General features: G+C 39.9%; 1 protein-coding gene across 2 annotated transcripts in view; it reads right to left on the bottom strand.

The window, feature by feature from the left end:
* Window positions 1-422: 422 nt before the first annotated feature.
* The window catches only part of si:ch211-243j20.2 (uridine-cytidine kinase-like 1), a 61,664-nt gene continuing 47,356 nt past the window's right edge, over window positions 423-14,730 (bottom strand). Inside the window, exons 9-15 of one of the 2 annotated variants that reach the window (XM_017701035.2) lie at window positions 12,203-12,301; window positions 10,031-10,124; window positions 9,718-9,780; window positions 7,990-8,112; window positions 7,081-7,188; window positions 4,783-4,939; window positions 423-2,256 (exon numbers count right to left, since the gene is read on the bottom strand). In XM_017701035.2, the coding sequence (XP_017556524.1) occupies window positions 2,180-2,256; window positions 4,783-4,939; window positions 7,081-7,188; window positions 7,990-8,112; window positions 9,718-9,780; window positions 10,031-10,124; window positions 12,203-12,301 (721 nt within the window). In that variant the 3' untranslated portion in view covers window positions 423-2,179. The remainder of the gene's footprint in view (window positions 2,257-4,782; window positions 4,940-7,080; window positions 7,189-7,989; window positions 8,113-9,717; window positions 9,781-10,030; window positions 10,125-12,202; window positions 12,302-14,730) is intronic. The other variant, XM_017701036.2, reaches the window with a different exon arrangement.

Genomic DNA, 14,730 nt, shown 5'->3' on the forward strand with positions numbered 1-14,730 from the left:
TGAACAAACCTGAATGCTTTTGTTTCTGCTAATGCTGAATGTTAAAGATGAAGACGATGCTTGTTTACATAAAGCATACTGGAACAAAACCCAAAAGGACAGAAATCAATAGGTGTACAACCACCTCCAAACTCATCAGCATCACCTTGATTAGCTCTGTGAACTCAGCCTGACACTGAGCCGTTTCCCATGTACAGGTTTAAGCCATATTAGTCAGTGTGCTCAAATGAATTGTGAAGGCTCATGAGGGCATTAAGCAGTCAAGACACTGAAAATGACAGTGGCCGATTCACGTGCTGTGAAATCTACAAAGCCAAACCCAACGCTTGCGTGTTTTAGGTTGGTTGTATATGGCTATATAACATCAGCGCAGTAGTGATGAAAAGGTTTGTGTTTATTTATGCATGACAACCTACTCAACATTTTCAAATATTTTGCGATTTCATTTATTTCAGTACTGCCACCCGTCAAGGCGGCTAACAAATATTAAATACATATCTACATTTAAATAGTCATTCAAGTATGTCCATCTGAAAATGGCAGCAAAATCTCTCTATACCTACAATTATTCTCTGAAGTGGTACTGAGCGCAACTACAGTCACATGCAAATTCTGAACAGCCCCAGTCAAGTTACATGTTTTGTTGATTTTGTTTTCATGAAAAAAGAAAGAAAAAAAAAAAAACTTTCAGCAAATGTTAGTGCACAATTTTGTACATTAAAAATGTGCCATAGTTATTTTTTCCCCTCTATAATATGTTAAATCCTGAAAACAAACAGTACTTGTGCATTAAGAAATGCAGAACTGTGTTCTCTGGAGAGGATAATCCCTTTATTTTAACACAGAAAAGCTACAAAACATGGAATCTGACCAGGGGCGCCCAAACTTCCACATTCGACTGGAAGACTGGAAAAAACACACCATCTCAGAGCATTTTGCTTTAAAAGTTCAAGCCAAAAGGCTTTGGAATCCCTTTTGCACTGCTGCACATAAACAAACACTACTAATTAAACTAATACTAATTTGCTCTGGCAGGAAACACAAAGGCATAATCTTGTGAAAAACAATCACCCATTCATCTGCAACGACTCCATCTGATACTACCTCTGCTCTAAAATTCAAGTGCCTGAAATGCATTATCGAAGCTAACTAAACATCAGTTCATCCTCTATACGTTCATGATTTATTCACTATATAACTGTTCACCGAGTTATTTGCACCTGGCAGTTACACACATCTTTGATGATCTGATCATAAGCGGTTAGTCATCTCTGGCATGCATTATAGTCCGATGGAGGTTAGGGAACCGGCCCTGTGACCGGAAGGTCGCTGGTTTGATCCCCAGAGCCGACAGTACATGACTGACACCTTGAGGCAAGACACCTAACCGCCATCTGCTCCGCGGGCGCTGCGGATAGGGCTGCCCATCGCTCCAGGCAAGTGTGCTCACTGCCACCTAGTGTGCGTGTTCATAAGTGTGTATGTGGTGTTTTACATATGTTGTTGAGGGACTAATAAGGGTCACTTAAATCATAATGTGAATGCTAAAGTGCCCCAACACCAATGAAGGATAGTCTAATCAACTGCAGAGACAAAAACAGCTGCTTTGCATAGTATACTCATCTGTTTACAAGCTGCTTTAGCAATCCACATGATCTAAATGTATGTAGCAGCCCTCACACGAGCCGAGACTCGTGGGACTGCAATTAAATTGTAGCAAATGTGTTGCACCCTTCCTTTAGAAAAAAAAAAATAAGGTCACTAGAGATGCATTCAGGTCCATTTATGGTCAGAACACTCTAGACAGATGCTAATACCAAGTGTGAACAGGGTGTGAAGGTCCTTTCAACATCGGCTGAGCTGTTACCTTCAGATGCAGCCAAGTCAGTGATGATGCTGGTTCCCTTGAAGAAGAGATTAGAAACTACTTACTCTACATTAACACAGGCACTTCAAGCAAAGCTGAGAACCCCACCCGTCTCTCGGGGTGAGAACATGGTTTGATCTCTGCGTGTTGTAGTGAGACCAGTGCAGATGTGGAGCCTGATATGGCTGATATAGCAGATGGGCAGCAGTCACTGTCACAGTCATGACAGAATAAGTGCTTCTCTGATACCTCCCCACTGCCTGCCCCCCCCCAAACCCCTAAGCAAACACAAAAGCACATCATGTAACAGCCCTAGTAGTCCATTCCCTCATCGCTTTCATACCAGTCTGAAGGAGCATCTGTTCCAAAATACCGGTCTCCAAAATTACCTGCAAAACACAGAGATTTGGATCAGTCAATTAGTCTGTTAGGGTGTTTAGATCACTCAAATCACTATATTTCCAAACGTATTCAGTCACCCGTCCAAATTGAATTCAGGTATTCCAGTCACTTCCATGGTCAAAGGTGTATAAAACCAAGCCCCTAGGCCTGCAGACTGCTTCTACAAACATTAGTGAAAGAACGGGTCGCTCTCAGGAGCTCCAGCGTGGTAGTGATATCGGATGCCATCTGTGCAACAAGTCCAGTCGTGAAATTTCCTCATTACTAAATATTCCACAGTCAACTGTCAGTGGGATTATAACAAAGTGGAAGCGATTGGGAGCGACAGCAACTCAGCCACAAAGTGGTCGGCCACATAAAATGACAGAGCGGGGTCAGCAGTTGCTGAGGCGCTTAGCACAGAGGTTGCCAACTTTCTGCAGAGTCAATCACTACAGACCTCCAAACTTCATGTGGCCTTCAGATCAGCTCAAGAACAGTGTAGAGAGCTTCGTGGAATGGGTTTCCATGGCCGAGCAGCTGCATCCAAGCCTTACATCGGCAAGTGCAATGCAAAGCGTGGAATACAGTGGTGTAAAGCACCGCCACTGGACTCTAGAGCAGTGGAGACGTGTTCTCTAGAATGACCGATCACGCTTCTCCGTCTGGCGATCCGATGGATGAGTCTGGGTTTGGCGGTTGCCAGGAGAACGTTACTTGTCTGACTGCATTGTGCCAAGTGTAAAGTTAGGTGAAGGGGGGATTATGGTGTGGGGCTGTTTTTCAGGAGTTGGGCTTGGCCCCTTAGTTCCAGTGAAAGGAACTCTTAATGCTTCAGCACCAAGAGATTTTGGACAATTTCATGCTCCCAACTTTGTGGAAACAGTTTGGGGACAGCCCCTTCCTGTTCCAATATGACTTTATGGACCACAAAGCAGGTCTATAAAGACATGGATGAGCCAGTTTGGTATGGAAAAACTTGACTGGCCTGTACAGAGTCCTGACCTCAACCCGATAGAACACCTTTGGGATGAATTAGAGTGGAGACTGCGAGCCAGGCCTTCTCGTCCAACATCAGTGTCTGACCTCACAAATGCACTTCTGGAAGAACAGTCAGAAATTCCCATAAACACACTCCTAACCCTTCTGGAAAGCCTTCCCAGAACGGTTGAAGCTGTTATAGCTGCAAAGGGTGGGTCAACATTATATTAAATCCTATGGATTAAAAATAGGATGTCACTCAAGTTCATATGCGTGCAAAGCCAGATGACCAAAGGTTGTGATTATAGAGTTAATCTACAGTCTAAGGGCAAAAAGTACCATATACATACATAAACAACTTATGATATACTGCCTGAAGTCTCATGATGAATGTCATGTTTGGAGATAAGACAACTAATAAGCTAGTGGGCTCCACAGAATAAAACGCATAACGCCATTAACCCGTAACAGAGATATTAAATGAACACATTTCTTCCTGAACAGTGAGCGATGATTATGGTTTTGGTTGCATTTATTCATATAAAAAAACGGTTCATTTCTAGTTTACGTTTGCATTCCTCAAACTGGTTCATAGCCCTGGCTGTGTTATTATAATATAAACCGCGCTGTCCTTAAATAGACACACAGGTCTAGTCAAGGATGCAATGTGTTTATAAATTCTGGTATAATAACTAATCAGTTAGATCAAAATTTCTATTACATGAAAGGTTCTTTACATTTTCTTTGCTGTCTTATTTGCCGTTTTCTGTACACAAAACATGGTCATTCATATTCTGCAGCTGAACGAGTTAATATTCAGACTGATGGAAATCTCACCATGTCAGGGCTGGCGCCACACCTCCTAAAGTGGTGGGTCAAAACAAATCTTTTCACAAACAAACAAACAGCTGCCATACTGAGGGACACACTGCAATTAGGCCACTGAGTAAAACTGCTGATGGTCGCTGATGCTTAGCCAAAAATTGGCTCCACAATCCATAATCAAACGCGTATCATTAATTTATGCCTGTCTTTCGTTATTTTCAGCAGCTTGCAGTGCAAGAACATGTGCATGCATCCTTGCAAAACTTCTGATCAACAACAAACACCTGCATTTGTACAAATTTGGGCCGACAGCACGAACAAAAAGTGTAGTGGAAACAACAGAGTGTTGGTTTCCCCCATGAATCAGAGCGGATCAGTTGTTTGGAGCTGCCTGAATTTGGGTTTTGTGCGTCAAAACCGATCTAAACAAAAAGTTGGACAGGTTTGCAACATCCACGGCGGGTCTGAAAGCTCCTCGCAGATGAAATGGAGATTCTGATTGGCTCTGCCGCTCAGTTTTACTCCGTTTGTGCTGATCAGCGCTTCATGCAGTTCAGGGAAAGTGGAGGTTTTTATGCACGTCCTAGACTGAAAGAGGTGGGGTGGGGCGAATGCCTGCTTACCACAGTGGTCCCGGCAGACCTGCACCATGTTAAACCTGCCTAGCTGTCAGCTATCAGGCCAGACTTGGTTATTAAAGTATTTCTTTAATAGGCAGACCAGCTCACCAATGCCTGGGATGATGTGAAACTCGTCATTGACCTTCTTGTCCACGGCTGTGGTGATGATGCGCACTTTGGGGAAGGCGTAGGCCACAGAGTGGACCCCCATTTCTGCCATGAGCAGAGACAGCAGGAAAATCTTATCCTCCTGAACATCGTGGTCCTGAAAGCAAGGGAAGGACACCATTCACAGAGACATTACTCACTCACCAAGGCTGAACCTGCCCTGACAGCACAGCAACACTCAGCTCAAGGTCCCATTTTAACTCCCATAGGAAGCAGGAACAGAATAACTGTGTAAATCTTGTACCTGGGTCTGTTTTTTTGGGTGTGATATGTTTGTTGTAGAGCTGAGTGATATTACCAGCTGCAAAAACTACACAGTAATAGAAATTTAATTGGATGTCAGTCCATTACAGCATTATCTTGGTTTATTAAATAATTACCAATTGCTAAGATTTTCCTCCTATTCATCTTAAACAGCGTTTTGGTCTACATAGGAGAAAAAATGCGCTACACTACGAACTCAATTATTATATTATTATATATTTTTCAATTATATATTTTTTCAAGTACTGTGATGTTATATCTTTGGAATATCATCTGTTCTTAGTCCAAATGAAGAAAGTTGACAGTTAAATGATTCATTCCAGTATATTCAGGCTCATTTCAGTAGATATCTCTGAATTTTATAGTATTTATTTCTCCCTTTTCCAGGTTCTTTGGGGAAAAATGCCTGCATGCTCTCTTTCTGCGCTGGACTTTGTCCTCAGTCATCACAAAAGCAAAGCTGGACAGGTATGTGTGCTTTTTTTGCAAGAGTGAGGTCAAAGATCCCGTAGAATGCAGTGCTGATCGGGTTCCTGCAAAAAATAGGGTGAAAACAGGAAAAGCAGGAGCTCTCATCATTTCACCCTGCAGACTCAGAGGCTGCCGCTTATCTCCCAGCTGGAATCAGTGTCTTTTGTGTTATCGGTCATACTTTAAATGGTCTTCACCTCTCTGCTTTATTGCTGCATGGCTAGCACTGGTCTCGGATCTGGCTCCTACTCGTCATCATATTCTGGTTAAATTTATTAAGTTACAGAAGAAATACAATGGTCTTTAGGGCACAGGAACAAAATGAAAAACAAATTGGTGCAATTTAAGTAGAAATAATATTTTAAATGGTTCCATTTTTGTACTGAAACCCCAACATAATGTTCCAAAACTGGACAAAATAAAACTAAAAACTAGTTAATTGTTCACTTGCCATTGCAAGTCAGTAGGTCAGCAAGTGCAATTTATGCACAACTGAAGATCACAACTGGCAGGTTTGTTGCTCCAAACACACAAAAACACCCGTGACGCCATTTATTATGATGATTTTAGTCCATCTGTGTATCTATTTTATGAGGTAAATCAGGTATGTGCCCTCACGCCGTATCTGAAACTACTGCTACACTTAATATTGTAGTGTTATTCTATGCGATTAAACTGTTGCCTCTTACTTTCATGGCATTTTGTTTAATTCATGTTATTTGATCAAATGATTTAAAGTGACGGGTCTTTTGGGATGCCTGGATGCCCACTTTGTGAGCAATGTGTGCATTTTAGTTAAACACAGTACTGTGCGATAGTTTTAGGCATCTAAGCAAATTTTTAAACAATTGACCTCAGCAGTGAGTTTATCACAATATACATTAGAATAAAGTCATATTCATAAATCAAATAAACATAAAAACAATAAAAAGTAACAAGAATTTCTTGGGTCCATATTTTTCCTTGACACCTTCACAGCCGCCACAGAGACTTGTTAATATCATCAATTACATCATGAGCACAATTTACTGAAGCACTGATTGATCAAACCAGGAGCTGCTTTTTAACTACATATAATACTGGGCTTCCTCAAGGAGAGGTTTGGGAATGTATATGTACATACATATACACACATATATAAAAAATCATTATTAATTAATATTCTATAAATTTTGTTTATTGAAATTAACACTTTTCTCAGCAAATAAACACAAACTACACAAATAAATACACACACGCACATGCGCACACACACACTTTCTAAGCCGCTTCTCCTTCAGGGTCGCGGGGGGGTGCTGGAGCCTATCCCAGCAGTCAATGGACGGAAGGCAGGATACACCCTGGACAGGTCGCCAGTCCATCGCAGGGCAATAGATTTTGAAAATGTGTCTTGGGTGCCTAAGACTTTCACACAGTACTGTATGTGCTGGAACACCAGAAATGTCAGACTATGCAGCTCAAAACTAAATAAAAGGAGTGGATTCAGGACAAACGGACACTTACGAGTAAAACTCGCACAGCCATGAGAGCAGCGGCCCCTGTGGACACTGTGCTGTCCATCAGGATCACGTAGTCCTCGCTGATGTCTTTGGGTAAGCGCAGGTAATGAAGCTGAGGAGCAAATCAGACCAGGATGGACACAAACTGTCATAACATCATTTAATCAGACCAAACTTTAGTTACACTCAGGCCAGGGAAAACCAGAAGAATATTAAAGCCCTTTTCTATTTATTTTATTAACATTGAAGATGATGTTCTATAAGCAAATGTAGAAGGAAGATGTCATGAGTGATGACCTGCTACAGCACGGGTCATGTTTTAAAAGGCTTTACATCTTAGTCCACAGGTTGTAGGAATCACCAGTGACAACAAATGCATGCTGCAATTTTATATTAATCAATTTCATTCATAGCAAAGAATTAATTTTCTGTGGATTCTACACTTTCAGTCAAGACCACGTTTGTGTTTGTATGCAGAAGCTTAAATATGATTTGAATCTGATGAAAAGTTTTTGAGTGTAAAGTTATAAGTCATATAATATAATAATGCCAAATTTTCATCACGTATTTGTCATTTTCTGACACTTATAAGTAAAAAAAAAAAAAAGAAAAGTGAACTGAACCAGGCTAAATGTCTCACAACCAGCAGAGGGCACTGTTTACACACCACCAAATAGTAATGTCAGTACAGCGAATAAGGGAATAATTACCACAAGGGTGCTTATTATTCATTTGTTGTCAGTGGTCTGACATTGTTAATAACCAGTTTTTGGTATCAGTCACATGGGGTTAATTATCTGTTAACACAATCAGCTGAGAAATTCTACATCAGTGCTTCTTTAGTTTCAATTAAAAGTTGATCTTTATGTTAATGTACAGCTCTGAAGAGATTAAGAAGCTGTAATTTCAATACCTCGGGCTCCCCAGTGTCATGGTTGGTCTGGATGAGAATCTTTCCCAGTCGAATGTCTTTACACACGGCCATTAAAGCCTGTTCCATCGTCTCCCCGGCGCGCAGGATGGACACCCCAGTGATCTGCACACACAATGAAACGGTGTAATAATATGTAATAATATGCGTATCACAGAGAGAATAAGAAGCTCATAAACATGATGTTTTTCCATAGGCACTGCAGCAGCACATCATGAAAAACTGTGGGCTACTGTGCTGAACGAGAGCAACAAGGACAACACAAAACTGACTCGCTTTGTTAGTTACAATGAAATTACACCGTAAACTCTGAACTGAAAGATGCATCAACACTAGCACCTTTAAAAACTATTACTTTACTCAATTTACAACAAAAGTGAAGACATCAAACCACAAAAACAAGTACTAATGCAGTGACATAATATAATTCAAATCATATTTTATATCATCATATCATATTTTATAAAATTATTTCACATATAGGCAAGACCTGCATCATTCATGTTTTACAGTGGTGGACAGTAACTAAGTAAATGTAATTAGTTTGTACTTAAGTATTTTTTCGTGTATCTGTACTGAAGTTTTTCCATTCTGGGTGACTTTTTACTTTCACTCCACTACATTTCAAAGTCAAATATCTTCCTTTTTCCTCCACTACATTTTGAGAAATCTGTTGTTCCTTTTGGTTTCTGTGTGTATAAAAACGTAACATGTCAAAACAAAAGAAGCGCAAAGCAAGAGCACCAATCAGGGCACAGCGGTCACTTTGTTTAGAGCTTGTTTTGACCTGTTGGTCATACCGACCCAGTGCAGCACAGGGTTCAACGTCAGTGCAGCAGCATAAAATTTTGGGAGAGTCTGTGCAACATAAATGATGAACTAACCTAACTTTGTGTAAATAGAGCACAATATAGAAATATGTCCACATATGCAGTCGTGACTGACGCGGCTTTTTTCAGAATTTATTCAAACACCATTTAATTTTAAAGTAAATTAGTTTGGGCTGGTTTATGTTTATGGACAGAGACCTACAGATCAATATAGTAAAGGAGCTCATTTGTGATCCTGAGTTTAAAGCCAGTTTTTATTAATCTTGGAACTAAGTTGTAAATAAATCTTAAATTGAAACTTTCCTTGTTTGTAAAAAGTGATTTCAGAGCCACTCGGTTCTCCCTGATGGAAACTGTTTGCCTTCAGTGTTTTGTGCTTATGATCATTTTAATAGACGTCAGCGTCACTAATTAATGACGTTCTAATAAAAGACTGATTTACCAAGAGAGACACTGGAGGATTTTCACCTGAAATGAGTTCATGAAGCGGTGGTGGTTGTGGTGTGGTAGTGTGTGTTGTGGTGGTACAAGTGGATCAGACACAGCAGTTTGCATTTTCATGTTTAAACAGTAGTTTTAAGGCATTTCAGCAACAAAAAAATACTTTTAAAAACTCTATTTGAAACCTGCACACAAAAATCTTGTCACTCCATGAAAAACACCTTGAAAACACCAGTGACTCTTTGTACTGTGTTAAAATTGCACGACAATTATTTACAAAAAATCTTGTTAGATTAATTCACATTAAAAGTTAAGAGCATTTTTTCCTTCTCCTGTTAGGTTCTATTTAGGAGACACAAGATTTTATTTTATTAAAAAGCAAGACTATGTTGAGAGAATCCAAACCCAAAGCTGCTTTCTATACAACTTCAGCACTTACTCTTTTGCCACTGAGTCTTTTCCCTTCATAGATGGTGCCTTGGGGCGTCTCGACAGACACTGGCTGTGAAGGAAGGGCAGTGCTAATTAAAGACATGTTAGAGCTCTGGAAATCAATTACACAACATAGGACAAATATCTCTGAGTGACATTTCAAATATTCTGATAATATAATAAAAAGGAAAGACACCATTAATGAACTTATAGTGATGAGTCTGCTGAAGATGCTATTCGAGTATGAGGACTGTTAGTGACTGAGTTCATTCTTTACAGGTTAAAAACCTGCGGTCACTGATGAGTGAGGGGCTGCTGACCTTCAGTGGCAGGAAGGAGAGGGCATGCTCAATGAGGAGCCTCATTAATCTCTTGGAGTAGAAAATAAATTCATCCCGGTTAGTTTCCTTATTCCTGTAGGGACAGAGACACACAGGTGATTTATTGCTTCCTAGGACATGCTGGTGGCGCTTCAATGCAAGAAAAAAGCGGCAACAAGGGGTCAGAAAGAAGGGCACAGACCACTACTTTATCAGGCATCCTGTTGGGTCAACATACAAGCGAGCTTGCCATAGACTTACAGCGTGTTGATCACCACTTCGTATAATAGAGTAATTTTTCTTAAACTCTGAATGTCGAAAAAAATTCCATGCAAATGTTAAAAACTGCTCCCAGTCTGTTCCTGTCCAGAAGGTATGTGATGTCACAAATGACTGGCACATTGATGCAGGGAATAACATGACTTTAGTGACCATAAATAATCCAAACAATAACTACCGACTCCAGCGCTGTGTCTACTTTAGTCAAGTCAAGTCAAAGTTCATTTATGTAGAGCTTTTTACAGCAGAAAAATCTATGTCTGAGCCCCCATGAGCGTCACCAGTGGAGACAGTGGCAAGGAAAAACTCCACAAGAGCAAACAGAAGAAATCTGAGAGGAACCAAGACTGGTTGACACCGGACAGCAGTGTTAGGATAAAATATTAGAATACCAAACGGGGAAAAACAGGCGTATATAAACTTTCTAAACTGGATAAAATTAATAGGCAGAAATGCGTTCTTATATGGAATTCCTGGCTTCAGAAGTCAATACATCCTGCTGTTTTTCAGAGCGCCCACTGCTGTTTATCAGAGCGTCGCCACTCCCCAGTTTCAGTCTCCAGTTCCCAAATCACGCTAACATTATTCCTCCTAATAAACAGAAACATGTTCAGCTGCATCTCCTCACCACCGTCACTATATTTCATCATCAAGATTAACACAGGAAGGTGATCAGAGGGACGGTGGAGATCAAGTCTGCAGTGTCGGGCTTTTTAAAGCGCAGATTTATGTAGATGTAACGTTATTATGCTGGTTATACTGAACTGTGCTGCCTGAAAACAATGAAAACAATAGAAACAGACGGTTAAACACGAGTAAAGACAGCTCTGGGGTTTATCTTTATCTAGGACAGGATTTAGGAGGTTTAGTCTAGTTTAGTCTAGGACATTTCTGTAACACCGTTTTCTCATCTGGAGTTAATGATGAGATTATGAACTTCAGAGCTGTTGTTCTGTAACAGCCTCTGTTCTAACTAAAGTTAAGATTTCTGTAACACGGCCCTAGATGAACAGTTGCTAATGCAATAAGCCAAGTGCAAAGTTTCCTGGGTTGGTAAATTAAGCAAAGTGGAGCCCCAGTTGCTTTACGCTTATTTATAGAAGAAGTATTGTTGATTAAAGCACAGCTTCTAGTTTGCAAGTTTACTTCTGTTCCACTGTAGCCACACTCAAACATTGTTATGTGCTCAGTAAATCAGATGTAAAGTTGACCAACTGACTGAAAGACTGGAGTTACTGGACGACTGTGGGTAAATTTCCTTCGGGATCAATGAAGTGTCTGTCTGTCTGTGTGTCTGTCTGTCTGTCTACCTACCTACCTACCTATGGGTGAGTACCGCAATTTTTTCCATCAATGATGCAATACAATACAGTTCACCAATCAACCATATAAGAGTGACAGCTTCTTTAAATACAGTTCTATATTCACACTGAGAGAGATAATGTTCGATTTAACTGGAGTGGCATGTTATCATTATCTAATTATACTGTAATCATTTTAAACAGCTAATAAACAGCCTGCAAATGAGTTTCCATTCATATTTCCACCCATGTGTCCAAGGGAAGCATCTATCTAAGGGCCTATCGTGATGTCAATCACGTGTTGTATCAGGGAAGGTCTCTAACTAGGGTGATGAAACTTGATATTGCTGGTTAATGTTTTTCCCCGTTTGCCAGCGCACACTGATTAAAACATTTTGCAGTCATTACACTCTCACTGGTCTCACTGACCATCCCAACAAAACTAAAATAAAAGTCTTTTAAATGATATTAATACGACCAGAAACACTCAGTGGCCAAGATAAAAATAAGCATCTTGCAATCTTTAGTCAATGTTTTAGAAAATCGTGTTTTTACTACATTTTGTCTGCTAATATAACTCCTGTGGTCGTACCTGATGATGGTGTGCATTCCCCGCACTTGTGGGGTGCTCTCCATAACGCTGAGAGTCTTGGGCAGGGGCTGACCCTGATGTGCAGACGCCAGGGCGGATCTACACAACAGAATCAAAGCTGAGATTTAAACCAGGTATGTCTTTTTCAGAGTTTACTGCAAAGGAAAGAAGGCATACAAGTGCAAACATGCATGCACACCAGTCAGTTCAGGGAAAAAAAGAAAAATATGGAGATATCTGACTTTTTTCCAACATGAATGTACAGTTGCGTGCAAAAGTTTGAGTGCCCTGGTCAAATGACACGCTTTGTTGATTTGATGAATGAAAAGAAATTAATATATTCTCTACAGTGAACTGAAATATATCAAAACCGCACAATTTCTATTCATTTGCTGAGTTTAACAATAAACTTTGTTTGTTCCAGGGTGTTTGTTCCAGCCATGCGACCTGATTGGCTGAGAGGCGTTCTAACTGTGCCGTTATTATAGCATAACATCAGAGGTTTTTCACAAACACTATCACTAAACAATGACTTTGATAGCTGTAGGAGACGCTCAAGCCATTTGAACGTTTTTACTTCTTACTTTGCGCACAAACAGAAAACGGACACTTTTAAGATCACATCTGACCGACAGTCGATTTGGTCAGACTCTGAAGATGAGACGACACTAAATTCCCAAACTTTTGTCACCACTGAGCAGCTTTTCAGTCGGTAGCTGGAATCAGCCAGAAATGAACCTAATACCATTCACCAAACTAAACGGGCTGTAAGAAGCTTTACAGACTGGCTGGAACAAAACAACATTAATACTGATCTGGAAAAAACTGACCAAACCGAGCTGAACCTGATATTGGGTCAGTTTTATGGCTCAGTCTGATTTGGTCAGACTCTGAAGATCAGACTGCACATTCGGCGAATGGTATTTGGTTCAATTCTGGCTGATTCCAGGTTGTTTAGCTGTTCTTCTTTCACAGCTGCTGACTGAAAAGCTGCTCAGTGGTGACGACAGTTTGAGAATTTAGTGTAAGGAGCTGGAGAACGAATTGCCGGCTGTGCAGCGAGTGGGTGGAACTCGTTACTCTGATGTAGCAACAAGCTGCTTGTTAAGGATCTATAATTTGGAGGAAAGAACTGAACATTAAAACATATTAAACGCCGCGTTCACGGCCCAGTTTATTCATTTCTTACTTTATTTATTTAACTGTTGTATTAAAGCAATAGAACCTTCACAGCTCATGCCTGCGACCAAATCACAGCCGGGATGTTATTCCGAGATAACACATTCCCTTTCATCTTCTGTTGCTTAAATGTGCCATAACTTTTGCACAGGCCACATTCTGTGTTCTATTTTTTTCCCAAAATGTTAAATTGAGCAAATAAGCAGTAACAGTGCAGATGTGTCTTCACTGTAGATGATGAGCAATTAAGTTCAACAGAATCTAATTTGACCAGGGCGCCAAACCTTTCCAGCCAAATGTACTGTAAAGTGGTCAAAAAGCCTTAGTGGTATGTTAAGGTGGTCAGTCGTCTATATAGATTTTAAAGGAAATTTTCAAAATATTTTCTTCAAAGGTAATTTCCCCTTATTTGCCAAAATTGTGTCCTCCTAAAGTATGACCACGACACAAACTATGAAGAACCAGCTAAACAGGTAAACAGTACTTATGTTAAAGTCTTAATAAAACACTGTGGATTTACAAAAACATCAATCGTTCATTGTTTACTCAATAACATGTAAATGTAATTTCATTAAACTACTTTTAAACATGAATTTACGAGCCATTTTAAATTTGAATGCAGTTCTATGCCCTGAGGTAGTTTTTGTACTGTGTCCTACTTCAGAAAAAATACCAACAACACGTCACATTGTAAAAACTGGGGAAAAATACTTTTTGAGAAAATATTGAAATTGTCCTTTAAGGAAGATCTACGAGGAAACTGCAAAGACAGACAACAACAATGCTCAGCTAATGTGACAATCTGTCACTTAGTACTTCATTACAGCACATCACAAAGTTAAATGGGCATATTTTAAAGCGTCAAGTCTGTGGATCATTGATAGTTTAATCATACAATTTATTTCACTGTTGTTGCCTGCAAGAATGAAGGTCAGTTCAAAAACTCAAGCCCAAGCACTTTAATTAAGGGTGGGAAAAATGTGATGCGATATATGTGATTTATATGTGTTGCAATGTCGTCTTGAAACTAATTAAACTAATTAAATTAAACTGAAGCCGTCGCATCACAATTGGATTTTATAGAGGCTCTTTATTTTTTTTTTCCTACTGTCAAATAACCTCACACACAACCCGAGACACCATAACACAGAAAAAACTCTGGAATCTTAGTAATGTACAAATGTCTGCAGTGCCAAATTGGTCAAATTTATACATGTTTATGCAATAAAAAGTCAGAAAGCACACTAAACATGACTACTCATTAAAACGCAGCTTTGTTTAACTTCCAACTGGGCAAACTACAAACAGACTAACTGGCTAATTCAGCAATATTCAGAGTTCAGAGGCTT

This window comes from Pygocentrus nattereri, chromosome 4 (genome assembly GCF_015220715.1).
Source record: "Pygocentrus nattereri isolate fPygNat1 chromosome 4, fPygNat1.pri, whole genome shotgun sequence".
Classification (NCBI taxonomy): domain Eukaryota; kingdom Metazoa; phylum Chordata; class Actinopteri; order Characiformes; family Serrasalmidae; genus Pygocentrus; species Pygocentrus nattereri.